General features: G+C 36.4%; 1 protein-coding gene across 1 annotated transcript in view; it reads right to left on the bottom strand.

Annotated features, from left to right (window-relative positions):
* CTTNBP2 (cortactin binding protein 2) overlaps nucleotides 1-26943 on the bottom strand; it is an 81371-nt gene that overhangs the window by 53618 nt on the left and 810 nt on the right. Inside the window, exon 2 of the mRNA XM_027893667.1 lies at nucleotides 15488-15595. Within this exon, the coding sequence (XP_027749468.1) occupies nucleotides 15488-15595 (108 nt within the window). The remainder of the gene's footprint in view (nucleotides 1-15487; nucleotides 15596-26943) is intronic.

The raw sequence follows: 26943 nt of genomic DNA, 5'->3' as shown, positions 1-26943 counted from the left end.
AAATATATAACCTCTACCACTGGAAGATTTCCAAAACCAGACTTGATAAGGCCATTTGCAACTCGATCCACATTTGACCTTAGTCCTGCTTTAAGCAGAAGACTGGACTGAACAATCTCTTGAGGTGCCTTCCAACCTAATTACTTCATGATTAGTGATTTCTTCAAGGACTACTATTTTTTTAGCTTGTAGGTGCTGGTTATCTTCTCAATTAACAAATGACAGAAATGAGCTCTCAGAAGAAGAAGAAACAACCAAATACTTATAGGTAGACTATGTCTTATATCTTGCTTTGAATCATGAAAACACTTTTGATGACTTGGAAAACAGAACTTTTAGTCTGTGATATTTTCAAAAATAAAAAAATCAGTACTTAACAATCTCTAGGGATTACACAGCTGTACGACACAAGGGAAAGGTTTATTCTCATGTTTTGTAAGTCTGCAGCCAACAAAAATCTGAAGGATCAGGCTGTAAAATAAACTGCTTCTTTTATTACTCTCTCAGGAAGCCTGCCTCCTACCACATAGAGTAAGACACCTCATTCATCCCTACACTAACTTTTTTCAAGTTACCTCAAGTTATCTACAAGCTCCTTCATGGAAACTTCCATGTCTTAAGTTGACCTTTTGCAGTCTCTGACCCCATTTTTCTGCTGGCAGATGAAGAGGAGCAGCAGTATGTGCAGGGAGAGGAACAAAAGGAGTGAAGAGATCTGGATGACAGCCTGTGGGAAAAGCTGGAAATCCTATATAAGAACTGGTCTGTAATAATTTGTTTCTTGCATTCCACTTCCGAAGAAAACAAGAATCTGTTTTCACTAACCAAACTTAGAATTTTGAAATCTAATTAGATTCTTTTCCCCCTGTTATTGAAAGTAGAATATAAGGGGGCAGGGAGGCCTTCAAATAGTATCCATCTGACTGTGGACTTACAGCTAAAAGTATAAAAAAGATAGGAAAAAGAAATACTATAATTATTATACAACTAATATATATAAGAAATGAACCAAATAATGAGAACAAAAAAATTAAGCACATAAGTTACATTATTATTTTTATTTTCTTAATAACTTATGTTGGTATTAGTTGCACACATTTGCTGAAATGTTTTCATAATCAGATGACATAATCAGTAACAGAATATATATAACCAGAAGTCTTTTTAAGATTAATACTGCATTCTTCCCCCAACGTATCTCAGAGTTTCCTCTTTATTTATCTGCCAAGTTAAGAGTTCAGAAGGTCCAAGTCTCCCATGGATCAATTGATGATAAACATCAAAAATAGGACTGCATGTCCTACACTGCTGTGGAACAATGGAACTGAATTAAAGTTGCCCCAGAACCCTTAAACAAAATTTCCTTCCTTTCAAGAGCATTTGTTCCTCTGATTAATTTCCTTTTCCACATATACGAAAATTGTTTCAGCAGATGTTGACAGGTTCATATTAATATTTTCTCTTGACATTTGAATTAGGGAGTGGTTTTTTGAAACTAACCAGGACAGAAGATGAGGCAATAAAAATGTATTTTACATGTTATGTTACGTTAAAGATGAGGGTGAGTTCTTCATTCTAAATAAAACTGAAAGGGTAATAGTTGCGGGGTTTTTTAAAGAGGAAGGTGGCTGAAAAGGATCATGCTTATAAATCTTCTATAATTTCTTGAAGTGATTTGTTGGAGCTACTCAATTAAGCAAAAGAGAATTATCAATGAGTACATACTCATAATAAAAGCAGTATTTTCAGATACACCTGCAAAATACCAGGCTGGAGGACATGATGCCTTATTATGATTAATGAAGTATTACTCTTTAAAGAATGTTAGCAATTTGGTTACACAATGGGGCTTGGGAGCTTTGTTGACTTTTTTTAGTTGCCTTTTTTTTTTTTTTTTTATGCTGAGTAGCATCATGAGATGCTACCTCCATATAAAGTTTCATAGGAAAAACTAAAAATGAAAATTTAAATGTCAATGACTGGTGAAGAAATGGTACCTTGCAGCGTGATTCCTGTCAATGAACATGTGATGTTCAATTTCTCCTTAAAATCTTAACTGCAGTCTAAATTCATTCCTTCAGCACAGTGACAGTGCAGACCTATGCAAAGTCTACAAGTGATTTAGATTTTAATGAACTTCATATTATACAAAAAATATTTTACCAATATATTCAAAGTGTCTGTTTCCATGTTAAGTGTCAAGTGTCCTAAGACAAAAACATATATGTCCATTTTAAGGATGGGAAAAATGGAAATTCTCCGGAGAAGATGGATGATCATAACAGGCACTACCTCAAAAAGAGTGAAAACAGTAGCAGAATTAAGAAATAGGAGGATACAATCAGGAAGTTAAACAAAATCATAAAAACATGTTCTTTAAGATGACTGAGCAGGATCATGAATGAATTCAAGTCTTTTGGTAAAGGTACTAATAAGAAAAGAAAATATATCCGGTTAGTAATTTTTAATGTGAGATACACATTTTCATAAAAAACTATTCAAATCTATCTTGGAGCAGTGTCTCATAACAGTCATAAGCCATGCAAACACATCAATGAAATTTACTACAATACTGAATGAGATGTAAACAGTTTTTCTAGAAATGTTATTCCAAGCATGAAACTAATATCCAAAAGCTGCATTATTCTCTCATTCACAACAATGCACAGAACTTTTTAAAAAATCTGTAATTGGCAAAGTATCCCTTTCTCTCAGAAACACACAGCTTTAAATCCAAGCTTTAAAAAAGCATTTTTCAAGGTGAAAAGAAAGCTCTGAATAAAAGACTGAATGCTGTTTCACAGGGTTATTCACAGAAACCTCCATTTAAGAAGATCATTCTAAGGCATAAATGATCTTCCCAAGCATTGGGATGAAAACAACAGCAAACCAGACTTTCTATATTTCATGCAAATGTCCAAATATTACAAGTGGTTTGCAAAAAGCTGTAGAGCTTTCTTTTGTCTGCACTAAAAAGCATACTTGACAGAATTACAACACACCAAACAATTAATTCAAATCTCTCTAGGAGGTCAACATTTAAACAATTCTGACTTACAATATAACAGCAAATACTGAAGCAGAATTCTAAAACAAGGTAATGATCAAGCCTGAATTTCCTTACTGGTCTGAGTCCCTAAAAACAGAATATCACCCAATAGTACCAGATTATTATTATTATACCTTACTGCTAAGCAGCACAACCTCCTTCCCTTTCTCCCTGTTACTTGGCAAAAAGCTCCATGAAAGGATGAGGTACAGACAGGACAGACAGACATATGCTTCCAATTCTTCATTATTATTTTTTTTCCTTTAGAGTAATGAAAATTTATTATTTTGAGGTTTAAAATGAAAAGGCCATATTATAAAGCTAAAATCAGTTACTAACAGATGAGTCCCAACGAAAAAAAAAAGCAGTGCAGTGAATATAAAATATTCTTCACACAGATGTAAAAGGTGAAATTCAGGCCTCGCACTAAGTTTCTAAATGAGGAAGAAGAAAACGTTCAAGTCATGAAATAATATGTGGTTTTGACTGAGGAGAGCCATCTAGATGTTCCATATAAGGATTACATTAGACCTATTTTATGACAGCTTTGTTGTCTGATGCTTAAACATTTTAAAATTATAGGCCAATATTTTGTCAGGAAGTATCACTGTTTGATGCTCTGATTATCTAACCGCCCAGACATTTATTTCTGAAAATAATACAGATTTTCATACTCATAATGAGCCTCAACTGATAGAAGAGAGTTGAGCTCTCTGGTTACTTTAAATAACCATTTGTCATCTTGACTTTTTTGCATGTTCAAATTTATAGTTCAAATTCATGCAAATCTATTCATAATTCACTGCATGGAAATCTGTCAGCCATTCTCCTGAAGTACTGAAGGAAATCTGACTTCATCTCTAATCAAAAAGAGCACTTTAGCCTCCATGCTTAGGAGTTAAAAAGCTTCTTCAGCTAGGTAAAAAATCATACCAAAAGCATAACAGTAAAACTTTTACTAAATCAATCTGTATTTCTTTTTAATTTAGAGCATTTAGATTTTCAAATTTTTCAAGCTATCAAAATCTCACTTAAAATACCAGCCCACATTACTGTATGGAAATTTAATTATTAACACACTTTTATTATTTTAAGGAAAAAATACACAAATTATGAGTTTACCATGCCATCATCACGCACAGTAAACATGGGTTCCTCAAATGGAAAGGACTGTTAACTAATTCAGTATCCTTCTATGATAAGGTCAACCACTTAGTGGATGAAGGGAAGGTGATGGATGTCATTTTTCTGGATTTTGATACTGTCCCTCACAGCATTCTTCTGCACAAGTTCTCCAGCTGTGAGATGAGTGGGTACACAGTGCACTGGGTGAATAACTGGCTGAAGGGTTGTAGTGAATGGGGCTACATCTGGCTGGTGTCCAGTCACCAGTGGTATTCCTCAGGGCTCAATCCTAGGGCCAGCTCTGTTCCATATATTCATCAATTATCTGTATGCAGGAGACAAATGGACCATTACAAAGTTTCCTGATGATATTAAACTGGGAAATGCTGTTGACACTCTTGAGGATAACAGAGGGATCTAGATAGACCGGAACATTGGGCTGTGATTAATAGTAATTTAACAACTCCAAAAGTCAGATTCTGCACCTGGGATGGAATAACACCAGGCACAAGTATAAGCTGGGACAGGAGGGTCTGGAGAGCAGCCCTGCAGAGAAGAATCTGGGAGTGCTGGCTGACAGCAGGATCAACAGGAGTCAGCACTGTGTGCCTGGGCAGCCAAAGATGACAAACCCACCTTGGGGTTCATCAAACACAGCATCACCAGCTGGGCAAAAGGCCTGATTATCCTGCTCTAATTAGCATTGGAACAGCCTCACCTGGAGTGCTGTGTGCAGTTCTGGGCCCCATGGTTTAGGAAGGATGTGAAGGTCCTTGACTGTGACCAGATGAGGGCAACAAAGCTGGTGAAAGGGCTGGAGGGAATATCCTGTAAGGAGTGGCCAAGGACTTTGGGCTTATCAAGTTTGGAGAAAAGGAGGCTGAGAGGTGACCTTGTTACTCTGTATAGCTTATGGAGAAGGGAGAGGGAGGGATGATCTCTTCTCCTTGGGATCCAGTGAGAGGATGTGTGTGAATGGTTCAAAGCTGTGCAGGGAAGGTTTAGACTAGACATTAGGAAGCACTTCTTTAGCAAGAGCATGGTCAAACACTGGAAAAGGCTTCCTAGAGAGGTGGTTGATGCCCCAAGCTTGTCAGTGTTTAAGAGGCATTTGGACAATGCCCTTGAAAACATGTTTTAACTTCTGGTCAGCCTACAATGGATCAGGAGTTTGACTGGATGTTGTTCCCTTCCAACTGAACTAGTCTAAACTATTTATAATATAGATTTGAGGTAGATTAAGGGAATTCTATGTTTTCAAATTATTTTCAGTATTTACCAGAATGTAAATTGTCAGACCAATATATATTACCTTCAAGAAGAATTTTGCTCTTGCTATGTCCTCTAGTGAAGAAGCTTGAACAAATACATTTAACTAATAATTTTGATTGCTAGAATGGAACATTTTAAGTACACACAATACTCACCCGCATTGTACATTTTGGATTTTCTGCTGTTTATTGAAACTTCAAAGCAATTTTCCAGCTAGAACTCCCTTTACAAATACCAAGAGAGTTACCAGTTTAAAAACTTTCATATAACAGTCTATATTTCCACAATACGTAGGTAAAACTTTACTTTGCTATTTCAGAGAGAATTCTCTATAATCACTGTTGTGCTATTTTTTCAAATTTCCCATTTATTCATAAAAATGGAATGGTGGCTTTAACAAGAGACCTAGTGGAAAGTATTTTTATTACACTGCCAGAGCTTCTAAGATGTCTCTGTCTGGGAGAGCAGTAGGTGGAAGACTAGTCCACCAGTCACAACAGCATCAAAACAGGGCAGGAGGGAGAAAAGCTTGGGAACACATACACTCAAGCATAATAAAAGTAATTGATGCTGTGTATTTTCACAGGTGTCAAAAAGGACCTCGATCAAATCTCATCTTATTCATAATTATTTTTAAAAATTGCTATCATAATTTTTGGAAAAATCAAGAACAAACCTTTTTTTTTTTTTTCTTTAGCAACAGTACATCAAGAGACACACAAACCAAGCTGTATTCAGCTGCACTTTAGCGTTGCTTCAGCAAAATTAACTGTACCATTAATTGGCTTAAAGGAAATATCCTATATATGTTCCCTTAACTAAAAATGGAAAATTTCAGCTAACATAATAATACAGATAGGATGACCCAGTTACATTTCTCATTGTCAGCAATGTGAGTAATGATGGCAAACAGAATATTTTAAATAAGTCACTCTAACAACGAAGTCACATCCATATTATTCACAAAGATTACAGAAATGGAGAAACAGATATACAAAATATTTGTAGAAATAATAATAAAAATTTCCAACATCATATTGATGTATCTGTTTCTATTCACTTTATGTTGGATTATGCAGAAAGATCAAACGAGGGTAGGAGGAATCAAGCAGGAAAGGCAAAGTAATTATCCAAATAAGAACTCAGCAGAATACTTTCAGCTAAATTAATAGTTACATGCCTGCCAACAATAAAGATATTCAGATCTTATGAGAAAACCAAATAGAGACTATGATCAGTTTAAGAGTCGCTGCTGTAATGAAGAGTGAAAGGATATTTGCAATGCGAGGCCATAAAGTTTTCATGCGAAAACAGGCCTCATAGTTTCATGCTTGTAGTCTCCAATTTTAGGACAGCCTGAAATAAGCTTATATAACTGAGTAGTAAGCTTAATCTTAGTGAAAAAAACACAGATACAGGACTGATTTAATATGGTTTAACAAAAGTTTTGCTTTGTTTAGTGCTTAATGTCCCCCTTTGGCAAATAGCAAACAACTACCATAAGAAATGATATAACTCAACTGAAAACCAATTTTGTCAACTGTTTCTAGAAGAGGCCTTTATATGTATCAAAATACGAGGATCACTCAGATCATCCCAGTTAATCAGTTCAAGGACTCCTGCTGCCACAGTCCCAACATCTTTTAGAAAAGGTGAGACTTGGTTCCAATCATAACAAAGTGTATGTTTACACAACTATTACTACAAAACACACTGAATATAAGAAAAGCAAATACGACGTAATATAAACTAACACAAATACAATACATAAACCATGATCAAATAGGGGCAAATCAGAATCTGAACATTAGAGTTGCATCAAACAACACTTTTTCAATTAGGTTCAAGGAGCATGCTACCTTACTTCAAAACTTGAAATAAACCACAGATAAAGAAACAATTCCAAACTAAGCACTGAATAAAATCATTTTATCTACTAACTTGTCTGATTTTTATCCCTATTTCATTCTTTCCTTGCAATCAATATTAAATAGCTTGCAGTAGTGAAATACTACTTTTTCACAGACACGTTCAGAAAAGTACAGTAAACTGTTATTAAGAAAGTAAAAGCTCTAATCCTAAGCAGACTCACTGGACAGGTAAAGACAAACTATATTTAGGAGCAGAGAAATTGCATGTGCAACCATCATTAAATCAATAAACCAAAAGTAGTGATCAGATGAGAAAGGATACAATCTGCAGATCATTAACACTGAAAAATTTATTAAAAATTACTTTTAGGTAAAGAAATTGCAATATGCAAAAGTGACAATGCAAACAAGGCATTATCTGACTTCTATTTCATGCTTCACTTCCGCCACCAATGCCAACAACTGCCATCAGACTATCTACAACAATAACCTTCTGTTACACACAGTGTAACACCTACTGCTCCTCCTTCTACATGGTTATCATTTTTCAAAGACACCTGCTACAAAACAGGCTGCCTTATTGGCTGCCAGAAAGCTCTAAAGCCACCTTCTGTGTGCTCCTAGATTAATTCTGGATCCACGGGATTCATACGTACATGATTCGCATTTTAAATTCACAATTTAGCATAATTACTGCAAGTAAGGGTCTTCATAATTTATAGGTGCTGTAGCTCCCCTTGACAGATTACACTTAATATCCATGTAATTTTTCTATCTATCAATCAATTTGAGAACAACTAAACTATAAAGACTCTCTTAATTTTTCCTGATAGCTCCAAGAGCTCTCCCCTTCTAATCCCAAAAATTCATTCTGGAAGTACTAAGTCTTAGAGTAAAAGTCTTGCTGACTTTGTGCAGTAGTTCAGGATAAAAACTTTATTCATACATAGCTGACACTTATTGTGTTGATAATAATTCCATTTTGATATCAAACCTAAAAAGTACAGGCAGAAGCAAGTATCACCCCACGACAAGATGCAGAAGACAACAAATAACATTAAAAGGATATGGAAGCTCTAACTGATAAATACAATTTTTTTACCTAAAATCTCAACCTACAGTAGACAAAAGTCTATCTTGACTGAGAAAAGGACGCCCTTTTGCTAGACGAAACTTAGTGGGAAGTAGATAGGTCAAAGTAGAGACGTGCAGTTTGCAAATATCTACAGCTCTTCTTCTAATTACTTTTATTTTTCCCAAGGAATAGTTAATTCATGATTGAAAATACAGAGCTGGGCATGAAAGGCCCCTCATTTTTGCACTGAAATTCCAGTATCATTCTCACTTACCCCCCAAAAATCTAACCTAGTTACACTGTGTATTACTGTTGTAATACACTATAATACGCTCAGGGTGTATTTTTAAGTATTGCTCAATCTTCACATATGCTTACAGAATTGCAAAAGTGGTATAGAAATATGCACACTTGACAGTTACCATCAAAACAGTTCATGTTTGTAATGAGATTAAAATAAAACTATACTGTTCAGTGTTTAATCACTGTCAGCCAAAATTGAAAGACAAGTTCACTAATAAAAACCTTCCACAATGCACATCTCAGGACTTGAAAGCAAATTCCTTCCGGGAGAAAGAGACTCCAGAAGAGCATTTTACAATGACCTTTCTGGCAGTTTCACAAGCAAGGTGCATCTGTCTTAAATTCAAGAATTATCATAATGGTAGAAAACATTGGAGAATTCCTGGTTCTAGAAAGTGAATACTAGGATATCAAGTTTAAGGTTTTTTTTTTAAAATCTAGACCAAATCAACTCATATTTCCTACTATATTTACACAAACAACACTGGAAAAGGGAATTTCTAGGTACACAGTGACTATGTCCAAATCGGTGGGCAGTGCAGCACAACAGCAACAAGTTTGCAGAGCCACATAACTGGACCTGGGAATGTGCCTATGGTCCTGCCTTTTGGAAAAAGGTCTAACTTAGGACTAACTCTGCTCTCTGTTTGGCTTATGGAGACTGAGGCAAATCTTTGAGGCATATCAAAGCAAAGTTAGGTGGAAACAATGGAGAGAGTTTCTTCTAAAGCATGCTCTTGATTGGAATGCTAAGTTCATTCACACACACTTGTTATACAGATATGTAAAAAATAGTCTTTATCATAATAAACTCTAACATCTTATAAGCTACCCATATCACTGGGATTTTCTAATAGAATGTTCATACAAAGAAACATTTTATCTGTTGTTTCAAAATGCAATACTTTACAAAATCAACATTCAGTTTGATCATATGTCGTTTTTCTAAAATTAGAGCATGGTTTATAAGTAGTGTTGGATGATACCATTTTAGCCTTGGTAATGGAGTGTCTTCTCACTGCAACTAGTTATTTAGAAAATTTCTGAAACAACCTGATCATTCCAAAACAAATGATCCTCCTAAAAAGTATTAAACCCCTTTTTTGGAAGACTTGTGTTAAACGACTGAATTTCTCATGCAATTGCATACTGATATCCCAGTAGCTCTAAAATGATTAATGGGAGAGCTGGAACCTAAAAACTGGCATTCAACATACTATGCATTATCTACTTCAAAAAAACATTGTGCAAATCTAAACAGATAACTACACAGTAATCACTATACTCTCTTAAAATCTGTTTATCCTTACTTTTAAATCTTGCATTTTCAGACTGTGAGCTTTTTAAGTAAAGCTCATATAATGGGTTATTAAACTTAAATGTGGCTACGAGATATTGTTACAGGATGCATTAATTCCTGTCTTTTGACATACTTATTTCATTACTTTATTAGTTGTAGCTTCATTACAAAATTCAACCATTGCTCCTTAAGAACTCAGATGCCTTACTAGGGCAATTATTCTTTTATATGGATTTTCCACTTGGGCATAATATAGAAACTATGATTCATATCCAGCTCTATTGATTAACTTGCAGGCCTGTCAAAATGCTTAGATTCAGGGAGATAAAATTCAGGCAGAACTAACTTCCACAGCAGAGATCTTTCTCTTCTTATCTTTTTATAAATTTATATAGTCTAACTTAAATCCTCTGAGCAGTTAATTGACAAAGTCCGATTTTCCCTAACTCTGTATCTACAATTGCTACACAGTGCTCAATAAAAGACAACACAAACAGCTGCCTTTCCTTCAACTAAGGCCCTAATAACATTAAAAATTTTCTTCTTACTCGGCTGCCTGGTTTTATGATACTATCTATTTCTGAAATGACTGGCATTTTGTCACATTTTGCAAAAACCGGGTAAAAGATTAAATAGGTGTTGGTAGAAACACAGAAGATAAGCTTTCATGCCTTAGCAAGTTACAGTAGAAATTAAATACAGTAGGGTTTTACAACATTGAAGAAACACCTACAGCCAAGTTCACCTTGCCATTCACATGTTGTCCTCCTGACTTGTCCATGACATACACACAGTCTGTTGATTTGGATCTCGCTTAAGCTCAGAGAAAGATATTGCTCCACAGTAATGTCATTGATATTGTGGTTAATTTTAAATAAACAAAAATATATCCATTGTTGGTACTGGCAGTTGTTTTAGACTTTTTTTTTTATTTCAATAGTGATTTTTCCCAACAATCAAAAAAAGTTGTTCTAAATCCATCCAATGTGGTGTACTAAAGAATCTAGTACGGTAAGAATTTGCCTTTTTTTTGTTTACATTAATTAATGTATACCATAGAAGCAAGTATACATTTTCAATTTACCATTCAACACCTAATGAAATCTACATAGGCAAATACAGTTTTCTTTACAATAAACAGAAATCCAAACTGAATGGGGCTTTAAAATTTTAGATGAAAAACAACCTACTAATGATTTAACTTTATGAGAGAATTACCACTAAAAGCAGCATTTAGTATTTACATTTCTATGCTTGGCAGCTACCCCCATCACATCATTTCTTCATAGGAAGATCAATGCACTCTAAAAAAATCCTCTAGAGCAAGCAGCTACAACAACCACTGGATAAAAAATAACAAAAAATGAATGCTGTATTTGAGATCACAGCTGTGGGAGGCCAAACCCATGCTTTGATTATGAGGCCACATTACCTCCACATTAGGAATATATTATCCCCTTATTACAGGCAGACAATTTATTTGGATAATTGAGGCAGATGAAGGCAGCAGCTACAATTAAGTCTCCCTCCTTTTTTAACTATATGTACTCCCAATAGCAATTAATCAGCAAGTTATTTCTCATCAATGAAATAACTTTAATGATTTAAATGTTAATCTGAATCTAATTTTAATTGCAGTGCAACCATGGTCATGAAGTTACTAAAATACAGAAATTACAGCTTCAAAAAAAGAAGTAGAGTGCTAATGAGAAAGATTTACACCAAGATTTACACAAAGATCACCTCCTTTGAGGTGAATCCAGATACCATTTTCCACAGTAAATTAACTGTTCATTTGGAGAATGAATCTGGAAATTTGACCCTAAGCATGACAAAGGTCTGCTTTTCCAAGGCTGTTGGTTCTCACAGGGCTGAACTTGTCTAGCAGCTTAAATTGGTCTGGTTGGTAATTACTATAACTTTTTCAAGTGCTGAAGCAGGAATCAGTTGAGAATATTATTAATGAACAACTATGTCTTGTGAAAACATGAAAGTAAACAGATGTCATCTGCATATTTCTCACAAATGCAGTCTGAATTTGAAGTTTTGATTTTGTTTCAAAAGTGGTCTTCAAGGTATCAAATTTTTATATAAAATAACATGGAAACTCTGCAATACATTATGAAAAAGACACAATAAAAAGAGTTAATTGTTACATGTGACACTGGGTTTGATTCTTTCTAATTTATCCTGTGGCATAAATTCCAGTGCCTTAATAAAAATCAATGCTCTAAACTTTACTAACTAAACTTATCTTCTCTCCCCACCCCTCTATCTGCAAGGTGACTATTTAACAAGATTTCTATCCATAATCTCAAACTGCTGGCCTTTCCAACTTTATTTTTTTTATTTTTTTCATTTTTTTATTTACACAGAATAGGCAGAATGAACACTTCACACCCTGAACAATACCCAGTGGACAGACTTGAAATTCCATAGTTAAAACTTTTCAAAGCAAAGTAACAAACTGAAGCATTTCTTCTTTACTCTCACTGGACTGCACCCTTTTGAAACTAAGCTTTAAATAAGCAGGAAAAAAGTTGCACAACATCTTAAAAGTGCTAAATGAGAAGTTAGTAGGCATTTTCTCTGATGCAGACTGTGATGATATGACATATTCCAAGGAAAAAAAAACCCTTTGGCACTGTGAGAATCATGTCCCTGTAAGACTCAGCCTGAAAAGAGATCCTACCAGTGGATATTGAAGGTAGGTGTGAGGGTTTTTTATACAGTGGAAAAGGACAGACTAATAGAGACTAGTTGCAGATTAAGAGTAGTACTGTGTGAGTCAGTCTTCAGTTCCAGTCACTATTATCAGCTCTTATCAGTTCTTTCATGATCAGTCAAGGCTGATTACCTTTTGTGCCAAAACTTTTCAGGAGACATATTTACTATAGATATATAAATACTATTTATTGCACAATTTTACAAATGCTCCATGAAACCCTGCAAAGCTAGTACAGATAAGAGCACACACATTTAGGAATGATGTAGTTAAACTTATGCCATTATTGAGACAAATCTGAAATGACAGCACCACAAGAATGAAAAGAGAATAAACAGCTTTTAAGAGAAGATTAAAAGATCCAGTTCTATAGTCCCGCAAAAAGATCAAGACCATATAAAACCTGCTTAATAAATGTATATGCCAGTGACTTTAAGCTGACAGGCAGAGCACTTAAGAGGAATAGAAAACATACACATTCTCTAGAACAGGGTTGGAAATTTTCAGGCTATGACCTGTCATAGAAATTAGGCTTTGAAATGGCCCTGAACTACTAGTAGGATTACAAAAACCCCACAACAAACCAACTCCCGCAAAAAATACTCACAAACTTTTCCTAGCTTTGAAACAGACCTTCATCTCTTTTTGAAACAAAAATTCAAGTCTTTTCTCTTATATGAAGAGACATGGTTCAAGGATATGCAAAACTATGTATGCCAATTTGTTGAAGCAAATCAAAGTACCAAATTTGTCACAATTACAATGGAATTCTCTTGTTATGCACTTTTATAAAAGCGCATAACTGTATTTGGCTATCTAGTTGCTTACTTTGTGTGCTACTTGGAGACTCCAGTATCTAATCTGCAGACTTGTGCCTTGCCAACTAAGAAGATCCGAAAGTATACTACAACGTATCAGTCAACAGTTCTTTAGCCAGGGTAACTTTCAAGTTTCCCAATACTAGTGCAGGTAGCCAGGCAAGCCTTCAGAAAGATTTGAGTTACACATGGACTTTGTTTACAGGAACTGAAAATTGACATGCAGGAAAAGAAGAAAAAAATCCCAAAACAACCAAACAAAATCCAACCAAACAAAAAACCCTAAATCCTCAATTTTCAGCACTTATATACTTCATGTGAAACTGAGCTACTTTTTATAATAATCTATATTAATCATCAAAACCCACTGTGTACATACTACCCATTTCGACAGATGCATGTGAATCTCACACAGACCTTTTCACTCCTGGGAACATGTTTAATGTTTACTATCTTTAAATGTTTACCGCATTTTTCTTTTTTCCTTTTTTTTTCCCCCCTCCATTTTGCTCAATTTCAATACATACATTCTTTGGTATGTGGTGTAGCAGCTTGTTCATAAATATGTACTAAAGAAAACTGCCTGAATATTCTCTCTGCATTCCTTCGAAGTTAAAAGAGTTAAAAAAAAAAAAAAAATACTCTGGATGTGGTGTGTACACTGGTTCCACTTCCACAAAACCTTAACTGGCAGGCAGGGAAAAGAAAAAGTCCTAGTCCAGGCAAATGAGCTGTGAAATTGTAAAACAGCTAGATGAAAAGGCAGTGCATTTTAACATATGCATATAACTGAAGGCCAAACTCCAAATAACTTCAAAGTACAGTAATCCCCCTGAAAAATATTGCTTCCAGTGTCTTACTGTTAATACAAAATGAAAATTGTATTTTATAAGAGAAGTTTAAACCCATAAAGTCTTCAGTTATTAATGCAAGTACATCAGTGACAGCTACTTTAAAGCTCTATTTGCTACAAGAGATCTGAATCCATCACAAACCAACTTAAAACTGAATAAAAATGCACTTACAATTGTTACTGTGACATTACAAGTGAAAAATATTCCCACACTACTTGATAATCATTACACATACTAATAAAAACCAGTATTAGACATATGTTATTACACTGAGGTTTTGCTTTACAATATCTTAAAGGGCACAATTTCCCTCTGTCCTGTGAAGTTATAAATATTGTCAAACCATGTAAGACTCTTTTTCTCCCTAAACCTATACTTTGTTTGGTAGGTCTGTTAAATTTTATTCCACTGCAGATTGATTTTAAAATCAATTAGTCATTAAAAGAAAAAATCGTATTTTGATTAAAATACAGTTTTGTTTGTACATTTCCAGTCGACTTTTTAATTTACCTTTCAGACTGCAACCTTCTGAAGCAGAAAACTTTCACAGGCACCTAACAGTGAAAATCCTACCAAGTCTTGTAAGTGCAGTCGTATTTCACCTTTTATTAATAAACAGAGGCAAACAAAAATAATGTCCACAAAACCTTTTCTCTAAGTGGATATGACCATCTGATTTTGTCCCACCTTCCATCTATCTCACAGAAAACAAAAGCACTGAATAGAGCATACAATCAAATATATACCATTAGAACAAATTATGAATGGACTGAACTTTCCTTTGAAGTTATTTCTTCCTTTCACAAATAACAGAGTCTAAAATATAAAAGATTTTAAAGAGGAAGTAATTTTGCAGGTTTTTCACTTATTTCTTTGAAAATTTTTTGACATTTTTTACGAAAATTACAAAGACTTACTGAATGGCAACAATTAAACAAGAACATATTTTGTGATTACTGAGATTTACTCAAACTACAACTTTAAAATCACAATTTACTCTTCCACTAATAATATTCTCTGTACAATAAAAAGGAAGTGGCAAAAGAGAATTTAAAATAAAGCCAAAAAGCAAGTCACAACAACCCAGTAACTTACCCGCAAGGCTTCAATCACAAGGTCTCGTGCTTCTAGTTCTCCTTCCATTATACTCAAAAGCATTCGCAATTCTGCCTTGCTCAGGTTATCCACATCAAACTCTCTTGTCTGTAAGAAACAAAACACTGATGAGCACACTGACTACAACAGGTACTGCAGGTTTGAAACACAGATATATGAGCATCCATCTATAGCTGTCAAAAGTTGAGGTGTCTTTATGTGTGCTACATAAAGTCAAAATTAATCGCAAATAGTCTGATTCTTTTTATTTAAAGGGAATAAATTAAAGCCCTCCCTTATTATATTGTTTCAAACTGTACAGTTGCAAGGAATCGATCCTGCAAAGTCCTGTGAATGATAAAGGGGACAAGGTAAAGCAGCTAACTTTGTGACCTGACAGTTCTCTTATGCAGCTTCACAGAGGCTGAAACAATTCAGCAGACCTGAAATAGCATATCGGGGAGAAAGGCAAGAGAGGGGGAAAGGATCTCAATCACAGTGCACCTAATCCACCTGTGCAAACAGCTACAAAGTCCTCACCATATATTGACCTGAATGTGAATTTCTGAAGCACAGTTTGTGAAAAGACAAGAAATCTTATTTGCAGTCCCATTTGTGTGGACAGAGGGAACAGTTCAGGTTTAAGAGGCACTGACAAATGACGATTTGTAGCAACATCATCTTCTCACTCCACAGTTACTGAGACTAGTGTAAGTCTGACTGCCACCCTGAGCAAGACAAGAGACTGAGTTTATACTGATGAATAAAATCGTTGAGCACATGCATAAAAACCTCACAAACTGCTACAGTTCTGTAACAATGTCGATAGTAATGGTAAAGGGAATCCACTGGATACTAATGTATTTGCATTTCAAGAAGTTATGGACAAAGCTATATATCTAATATTATACAGAAAACTCCAACTGTATTGGAATAAAGACATTTCACAGATAGCAAGCAAATATTATGGGTAACAGCCACTTTTCAAGATGAAAATAGGTAAGCAAGGGGCACCTCTGGGACCAGCTTTATTCAACTTCTTTATCAGTAATGTGGAAAAAGGATAGAGAAGTGGCAGGGATAGATACTTCACATGGGAGTTGGCACATTAATTCTTCACTTACATGAACAGCCTCATTTTGCCACTATATAAACCCCTGGTAAACCCACATCTCAAGTACTGCATAAAGTCTCCATCTCAAAGTGTAGAGTAAGGTAACTAAAAGAATGCACAGAGAGGAGTAAGTACTATATTAGGAAAGACCTCAAGGCTTGAAGTCTTGATTTTGGAAATGGGATGAGGAGAATGTTATAATATTCACAAAAACACAAAGGCAGGTAAGTTTAATACAAATCTGCTGTTCATCAATATCCACAATGCTAACACAAGTAGACACTTAATGAATTTAGAAGGGAATTACTTGCAGGGAGATAAAACAATTTTTATTCCATGTACTAGATTCAGCTGCCCAGACTGATTTTCAATATGCTATTCCCTGCAAGGGAAACATTAGAATCTTTGCTATGATGTAGATGTGTCTCCTAGAAAAGCCCTATGACGCAAACACTCAGCTATCTTCAGTATGAAGTTGTCTGTTGCCAAATTAGGTGAACAGTGTATCTGGATATACTATTTTCCCTGAGGGATGTATAAGCTAAGCATTCAGCTACTTGGGAGCTCAACTTCAGCACAAAAAATATCATAAAGATTATGGCAAGTAGCATTTCTAATTTCTCAAGGCAAGAGGATGGCAAGACAGTTATTCTTCCCTCAGGCTAGACAGCCATAGATAAAAAATACCCAAAAGCTATAACTGTGTTAGATTTACTGGGTTCCATTTTTACTTTGTAGTTAAAACACACAGAGGTGCACAAATGGCTAGTGAGAACTGTATGCCAGAACTTCAGCTATTTACATTCGATGTCCTTTTGATTAAGCTTCTTAATTTAGGTGAACAATGTGGATCAACAAGAGGAGCAATGATTTCACAGAATCACTGAATGGATAAGGTTGAAAAGGACCACAGTGGATCATCTGGTCCAACCTCCCTCCTCAAGCAGGGTCATCCTAGAACTTATGGCACCAGATTGTGTCCAGACAATTCCTGAATATCTCCAGTGAGGGAAATTCCACACCTTCTCTGGGCAACCTGTTCCAGTGCTCAGTCACTCACATAGTAAAGAAGTTCTTCCTCATATTCAGGCCAAACTTCCTGCCCATCAGTTTCTGCCCATTGCCTTGTATCCCATTGCTTGGCACCACCAAGAAGAGCCTGGCTCCATCCTCTTGATACCCTCCCTTCAGATACTCATATACATTGATGACATCCCCTCTCAGTTGTCTCTTTTCCAGGCTGAAAAGGCTCAGTTCACTCAGCTTGTCCTCATAAGAGATGCTCCAGTGCCCCTTATTCCTACTAAGCATAGCTGTTTTGAACACAGGGCCATCCCTTCTAACCAAAATTTTTAGACTGAACAATAGTTATCCTCTATTTTTGCTGCCTGGGTCAGCTATTTCTCTAATCCAAAAGATACTTCTTAGGTTCCGTGCCAATGGATCAAGAGAAACAACTGATTTCTCTGAAGGCTTTTTGCCAATATATGCTGCAGCAGCCTCTCACAGTGCTTCTCACAACTCTGTACACTGCTCACTGATCTAAGAACACATACAAAGTGAAAAGTTACTAAACTTACACAGTTCCTCATGTAATCTAGTGTCAGTTCACTATATTTTACCTCATAGGCTGCAGCAGATTTCCTTGTCAACATTTCTAATTATTAAATTTAATTCAGTCATATAGTAGAATGCACTTATCCACCCTCCTCCTTTTATGAACCACCTCATAAAACCTAATAACTCAAAGATAGGAATTGATTTATTCATACAACTTAATTTATAATAGAGGAAAAAAATCTCCATTTTTCAGATGCAAAACTGATGCCGAGATATTTTTTCCAAACACATAAAGCAAGTAGTATAAAACATAATATTCAGTAACAGTCTTTTAAGTCCCCATTCAATGGTTTAATCACTACATTATCTTTCCTTTCCAAAATATGTCTGTTCTGACAAAAAAAGGCACCCAATATGTCTGTTCTGATAGACAGGGACAAAGTTAAGAGGGGCATCCACAAAAGTACAGAACAAGAAACATGATCCTACTCTTTGCCCAAATCAGTAACTTCAGCCTGTTAGGAGGCATAAGCAGGACAGGTCTTTGTCAAAAGACTGTACATCACAGGCGAAACTTCTAATTTTTGCAGTCTTTCACAAGACATAAATAAAAAATTTTTCCATTCTTAACAAACCAGAGATGTTCTTCAACATATGTGATGCAGTGATGAGATTTTTAACTAAGCATCTGATTAAACAATTACAGTAAATTTTGCTCAAGTACACACCTTGAGCATTTGAAAAGACAGCAAAAACTAGCAACTAAGAGTGCTTTCTGGTAATTTATGGTTAGATATAAACAAACACAGAAATGTTTATAGAAAGACATACCAACAAGATATGTAACTTAGTTTTTATATTTTTAATTTTAAAAACTTGAAATAAGAACTAGCAAAACCACTGTCAATATGAACAGTTCTAGCATATCCAACTAAAAACCCGCTTACCCGAGCATCCTGGCTCCAAAAGCAGCCAATAATGGATGCCTTGAAATCAGTACTCGAACAAGACAAGCCCATAATGATACTTCCCAGAAATACTCTCCTAACCTCCAGCAATATGCAGCTCATTCACCTCCTGAGCCAGAAATTGTCATTTTGCATGTAGCAGTCCTCAGCTGACATATCTGCAATGAGTTTGCCCCCTTGCTTTTTGAATCTCTGTGTAATCCACAACATTCCACAGCACAACTACACATTGTAAGTAGAACCACCACCTTTGCTGTCAGTCTGCCAGCAGCTACTTTTCTTTGATGCTCTCTGATCTTTAAGCACAAAAAACATAACCTATTATTACCCACACTCTCCATGCTACACACTCTACCAGATAAGTCTTCACATACATATATAGAACAAACAAAATTTCCTGAAACTGTCCACAGTCAACCAGGAAGACCCATAAACAGAAAGGGTGCTTTTTAGAATGAAGACGAACACCATCATTCTTCAGGTCTTGTTTATGAATAGTTTTACACCCACTGAAGCTTTTTTTTTCATAACTGCATTTGACAAATTCTGAAATTAGAATGACCACTTTTTCCCAGTACTCTAAGGACACCTTAGACTGGTTCACTACGGATAAGCAACCTCGAATCTACTCACACACTGAAGACACTACCCCACCTTCTCCCCATGCACATCTCTGAATCAACACTTACAGAGCAGCAATGTAGCATACCCTAACTAGACTAAAATATATTGTTTGAAAAACCTAACATATTCTCAAGCACAGTTGTAAAAATGTCTTTAGGACATTTGAGTAGATAAAGCATATGATAAAACGAAACTATCCTCCCTCTTAAACACTCTGTGCCATCTTCTGGGAATCAAGATGTCAGTCACGGTGGGCTTGCCCAAAGTTCTTATTCAGATGGAGCACTGCTTGGCCAAATCATAGAGAAAACTGCTGTTCAAATCTAGAAAAGTAATCTTCCTAACATCTTCCAGTGGAGCAATAAGCCTTAGATCTCCAGAAAATAAAGACTGTGTTAGTAGCTGATGGCTTATGTGCCATCTGGGGTTTAGCTGCAATACCTCTGGTAGAGTGCCAAGCTGTAACAATTTAACCAACAGCTTAACAACTATGTAACCAAGACAGGCATTGTATTGGTTTTATAACACAGATACTTGAATATGTTGCCCCAGGGAGACATTTGGTATGAACAACCTAAACACAAGAGAATTTTTTCTCTACCTCTTTCAGATTTTAAAATGTCTGGTTTATTTGATTTATAAGAATAAAGTACCCTAAAAAGACTACTTCAATCCTCTATGTCTCTAAAACTCCACATGTTATTTGTCAAGATCAGTTTTGCAAGGGGTGTATGTTGCCTGGCAGCAAGTCCACTGACAATAGAGTAAACTGCTAATTAGCTGAAACTCATTCAACTACCTGCGTGTGCACCACAAAAACAGACAGGCAAAATGATTACCAGCATTGCTAAAGACTAAAAGAAGCTCTGCCATGAACCAAAAAGAATAAAAAAGCATCAATTCTGAACAAGAGAAGGTCTTCTCAGGATAACAGTGAACATAGTGGATGTGCACTTTACCACCTCCATTGCCTTTGGAAAAGATGGAGAGAGGATGGAATTGGAAGGTCACCATGAGGCATGGGAACAGAATGGACTCCTTCCCACATGCATATAAATTTAGAAGTAGAAACAGTAAAAGTATTTATGATTAAGTTCATCACACTGCTCTCCCTAAAAAAAAAAAAAAAAAAAAAAAAATATTGTGAGGGATTGGCAGTGCCAATAGTTCATTTTGCTGACCTAGCCCAGTTGACAGTACTGACAACCTCAGGAGCTAGAAGTTCTGTTCATTCTGCTATCACAGCAACCGTTAAAAACTCTGCTGCCTTTAGCAGGAGCCTGAATAAATAGTTACAGGATAAAAGCCTCAACTTTGTACTTTCCTTAAACAGAATACAGGCAAGAAACAAGTTAGCTGTGAATTAATCACAAATGACCATGGAAAACAAGCTCCTTCTTGCTCAGAAAGCCTTTTAAAATTGGAGATGGGTAATAACCCAGGACTTGGGAAAGAAACCTATGGAACATAATTGAGGGCTGAAGTAAAAGGACAGGAGTGGGGAGCGGAGAAGTATAAAAATGGTGTACAGGAAAATACATAAGGAAAAGCTGTCAAAAAACCACAGTCCTTTCAGAAGGAAAGGGAAAGGTACGTATCTACATTTGTAGATACATATTTTATAGTGAGTTCCAATCAAGGCACATCTTCTTGAGGATTCAGAAGTAGACTTCCAAGAAAAGATTCTAAAGATAAAAAAGGGTTTGCTATCACCTTTTAGGCTACACGAAGTAAACTTCTAGTATAATAATGGCCTCCCATTTGTCAGACCCATGAAACAACTGCACCAGGGAAATGCAACCATGATTCATATGTTTTAAAACATCAAGTATATCCCCCAGGAATAACTCATCTGACCAAATATAAATATGCATTTTGACTAATTATCTTTAATTTCCTGTGGAGAAGTATTAGTGGGATTTGAAATGTCCCAGGGACCAGAGATAGTTTTTTAGGACAGGTAGATATGATACAGAACTTAGGAGAATCACCCATGGCAACTGGACTGGCAGCAGAAGGCCAGCTAAGATACCCCAGAGCACCACATATGGGCGACTAAAGGAAGCCTGCAAGATAGGACCGAGACACCTAAAGGTGGGTGCCTTGAATGTTTGTACACAAGTGAGGTACCTAATGTTACCAGCTATGGAAGCCAGTGCCTGATGTCCCTTTGACTGACCAGCCTAGTCAAACAGACAAAAAAGCTGTTCAGCTGCCAGCCACCAGAACTATTTGCTCATGGCTCCACTGACTGTAATAGGATATTAAACACTGTGCATACATATAGACACCTAAATTTAAGTGTCTTGAACCCCATCCATACCTTCCCCTATACCTCCAAGTACCAGCTGCCTAAGCCACTTCACTCAAAAGCAGAGAAGTTCACAAACTTATTTCTAAACCAGGTTGTTCCTTCTAACCACTTACTTCACCCCACCAACTATAAAAGGAAGTGGGTCTGTGGTCAAATGAATCCTAGCCCTTTTCTAATAAAGAAAACTCTGCAAACAGAGAAACGGGTAAAAGAAGTGGTTATAATATCACCCAGGATTCATGAATACTTCAGGGAAACCCACAATTTATTGCTTTGGCTGTGGAAGGCTTGTTCTGTAGTCTGAAACTAGGGTAAAAATCTGTGATCTCACACTTCATCAGAAGTTATCTGACACAAAAATACATGTCCACTTCCCACCTCACCCAAGATGAACTTAAGAAGTAATATATGACCTTTAGGAATGTTCTTAGTAACAGAAACAAATATGAAGGCAGAAAAATATCTTCCAAGGGAAAGCAATGTTGTTGAACTTGCTCCTCAACTAACATGGACCTTCTTGCTGAAGTAAATATCATCTGATGTTCACATTCAAGACTCATATATAATTTCACAGTCATACCTGAGGGATCATGAGGTCACTGTACATGCATTTAATTATGCCTATCCATTAGCTGAATGACTTTTATTGGATTGCTCACCACATGAAGTTACCTGCTTACTCTGCACTCCTCCTCCCAAGCACAGCTCCCTTGCTTTCTGGGTTTTTCAAAGGTTTTCTTTAAAAGGTATGGGGGAGGTTTTGTTTAGCTGTTTGTGGGTTTTCTTGGCTTGATCTAACAGCAAAACTTTTAACAGTTTCAACATTAACCATAAATATACTATACCTCAGAGCTGGGAAATTTATTTTGGAAACAAGAAAAAACCCAGCCCCTAACTCCTCCAAAATTAGTAAGACATTGACCTTTATACACACCCAGATACTGTCATTGTTGTTAAAACATGTTTGCAATCTATTAACAGCGACAAAGTTGTTTCATAATTTTTTATTTCAGTGCAGGTTAGGTAACTACATGTTTTTTTAATGGATCTAGACCCATAAACCTTCAGTAATGATGTTTAAATTCTTACTTAGATTTAATGGGTAATTTCTATTCAACAAGTTGCTTTCAGGTAAGTCACTTCTAAAGTAAATATATATGAGTAGGTACAGATACAGGTACACACTGTTGAAGCTACCTCTAAGTCTTCGATAATTTTGCATGTTATTTTGGGCTACGGGAGAACTGAAAGAGCAATGCCCAAGAAAGCTTAAATTTACATATCATTTGTGAACTAAAGGTACATACTAGTACATCTTCCCTAAGCCTAACTGACACCTTCTGGTTTACATATTCAAGAATTATACAGGTATTGTAAATCAACTGATCCCTTTCTTGGGTAGGAGCAGGTGCAGAGTCAGACCTCAAACTGCTGTCTTCCTGAGCTCTTTCCTTCCTGTCCTAATTTCCATCTCTATTCCTATCTTGCTATATCCCCTCTGAGGCCAAAACAATGCTTACACAAATGAAGTCAAGGTGGTTGGGAAAAGAACAGAACTGCGTCCCACGGCTTTGCACCTCCATGCCACTTTCACACATGCGGCTCAGAGCATTGCCCCCTGCACTTCACCTCTAATGACAGGCAGTGTGATAAGTCCACATTTGGAAGAGAAAGGAGCATTTACTAAGTAGACTACATTCCATGGCTTTCTTTTCTCATCCCCAAGGATCTTCACAACACAGGAAGAGAGAATGTGCCGCAGGTCATGGAATAGAAGGCACAGAAAAAGCAGTGCCATAGTTTGGAGAAAAGAGAGGAGAGAAAGAAAGGAGTTTCAAAGTATATCACTGCAACATGGATCAAGACCAATCCCTCATCACAGAGGAGCAACAGGGCTAAACCAGACAGAATTGTGCTCTCTCTGCATCTCAGCTACATGCACCACAACAGCATCACACACCTCACTAGAAGAGACTAACTCTGAACAATAATACTACACTGAGAATGTGTATTCAGATGAGCACAGTGCTAGTTAGTCCTTCTGCAGGTGACCATTTTCCAGGATGTAATCTCTAATAAGATTTAGTCTTCAATTTTCAAGGCTATGGTCTCATTTTCTGCTACTTGCAGTATTTTTCAGACAAGAATCTTTCCAACTGATCTAAATCAGTCTGTATAATTGATATGATCAACCCATAATTTAGCATTTCACTATATTGATGAGAATGGCAGTTCTACTATGAACACTCTTACAGATCGATAGATAGTGGATTTACCAAGCTAAGCATAAAATACCCCAAAATGTCATCTCAAAGTGTCATGGAATTTCTCTTCATTTATCTTTTTTTTTTTTACTATTGATAGTTTTTTATGTAGTGTAACTTTTTTTACTATTATGTGACCCACAGCAACCCAATGGTTGCAACAATGGTGTGTGCACACATCATTTTCAAAGTAATTTTCACTGATGAAGACAGCAATATTTTAAAGGAGTCAAGATTCTACTCTATCGATACCCATTATATGTACAGCTTTAGAGACAGTAGAAGGTACTGTCTTTGAGGGGAAAATAACATTTATGCTTTTGATCACTGGTCAAGCAAAATAAACCCTCAAAATTTTACTGAATAATTTTAACAAACTTTATGATTGACATATCAGGCTTTTCATAGGCTTTGTTAAAGCTACACTTACGCTACAGTGTGTGACAAGCAAACCCTCTATGCACAGCAGGCTGATGTTCAATGTTTCAACAAAAAGACTGTCAAATTGGATTATTTCTTGATACTATATAATCATTATTGGTAGACATTATGCAGATGGAAGTCATTCAGAGATGTTTTAAAACACACACACAGATGTTTTCTCTCAATTCTAGTCCAAATTGCATCAACACGATTTCCCTGACTTCAGTGCAATCACGCTGTGCAGGTATGAAAAACAACCAGAACCACTCCCCTGCCATTTTTCCTTGCCATCCTTACAATGATAAAAATAGCAGTATTTTGTGGGAAAGAAGTGATGGCTTTACCAAATTCTGTGCTTCATCCAAGGAAACTCAGAATTACAAGATTATCAGCTTTGTTCCTACATGTAATACATTATAAAACCGTCCAGGTTTTTTCAGTCAAATTCCCTGGTGAATGCAAAAAAGGAAGGAGGAAGGCACTTTCATTCCTTTTCTACAGTTCTTCTAAAAAGAGCAGAAAAAGTCCTTTTTTTCCAGTGATGTTACTTGATAGTTTATCAAGACACAGTAACAGTATTTAGTATCACAAAACCCTACAGTATGTCCTGTGTTACACACTTTTTGTTTACACCATAAAATTTACACATTAACACATTAGTATTACAAATATCGGTCTCATAGCTTTTTACTGCACCATTTCTGCAATCAGGATTCTGACATCTAAAAAAGAAAAAAAAGGCCAACAAAAAACCCCAACACAATACTTCATTATAAGTTGAACTTTAGTGTGAATTAAAAGATATTCACCTAAATGATTAAGGTTATCCAAAAAATAAGCAAGGTGATCCAATTCATAATTCTGTATTTCAACTTTAAAGACAGAAAATAAGCTATTCATATTAACCCCTTCAAAAGAAATACTGGAGTATTGTGAACACCTTTTTTAATAATTTCATTGCACGGAGATGTTCTTTTTACTTTCCTGTACAAGAGATAAAATTAAATCAAAAATACAATTTTATATTGGTAAGGAAAACAAGATAAAAAATATTAAATATTTAATGACTGGAGGCAAATTACAAATTAAAGCAATAATTCTCAAAAATATACTTTGTTTTGGCTCAAGTATGGGCATTATTTTTGCTAGGGAGCAACACAGTTTGCATCCTAGCATCTCTTCAGTTTTAAAAACAAATTTTAAAATCAGTGTGCAGTGTAGAGCTATCGCTCCTATCTTTCACAATGAGAACACCAAATTGCATGAGTGTTTTATACTGCACTGCCTAACAGGGCAATATAGAAGTGCTACTTGATTACAAGCTACTTGTTTTGAGTTTTTAACACTGAAAATTAAGGCAGTATTAACATGAGTATACCGAAGAATTTAGTACGAATATTTTTGGTCAAAACCAGGGCTTTTAAGTATTTGTTTGCTTTTAGGAATTTTTATCTTAATTTTCATTTATGCCATGGTTATGCCATTGTTTTAAAAGACAAATGTTATAAATATTCACTGTGTAAGGTTTACTTCTTTTAAGTAAAACTCAATTTCCATAACACTGCAGATTTTAAAACACACAAGGACAATGAAGTTCACAGCTCGAACAAGGTTTCAGATAAGAAGTAGTGCCTGTTTGAAAGTAAACAAACCAATAAAGAATAAAACGCCAGCAATAACCTAAATTTCAGATAAACTAGTATTCCCCCCTTCGGGGGACATCGCCTTCAGGAACGACCCCAAGCAGAAGGCGAACCATCGCGGTATTACTGCCCTTAACTTTGCATATTGCTACGAGGCCGAGCATCTACAGCCTGACCCTGGACCTGAGGCTGTTAGCCAGGTGAGTACCAGGGGCTGGTTCTCCCGGGAGATCCCCAGGCGGGCTGGACTACACCACGTCTGGGATGCACCGGGCGAGGGAGAGCTGCCGGGCTGAGGAGCACGGGTGAGGAGCCGGGGCCCAGCGGAGGCGCAGAGCGATGGAGGGGACGAGCCTTGCCTCCCTGTCTGGGGTCGGGGATCCCAGCGCTAACCCAGGGGAGTGCAGCCTGCCCCCGCCAGCGCTTTAACCACCGCCTGGCACGGCACTGCATCTCTCCGCCTCCCTTCCAGCCGCCTCACCCACCCGCTGAAAGGACACACCGGCAGGGAGGGAGGTTCTGCTCAGCTTTTGGAGATATTTTAAG

The sequence above is a fragment of the Empidonax traillii genome, unplaced genomic scaffold (assembly GCF_003031625.1).
Source record: "Empidonax traillii isolate 1590-97213 ecotype Southwest subspecies unplaced genomic scaffold, ASM303162v1 scaffold401:size1000279, whole genome shotgun sequence".
Classification (NCBI taxonomy): Eukaryota; Metazoa; Chordata; class Aves; order Passeriformes; family Tyrannidae; genus Empidonax; species Empidonax traillii.
This window is presented reverse-complemented; position numbering and strand designations above follow the sequence as displayed.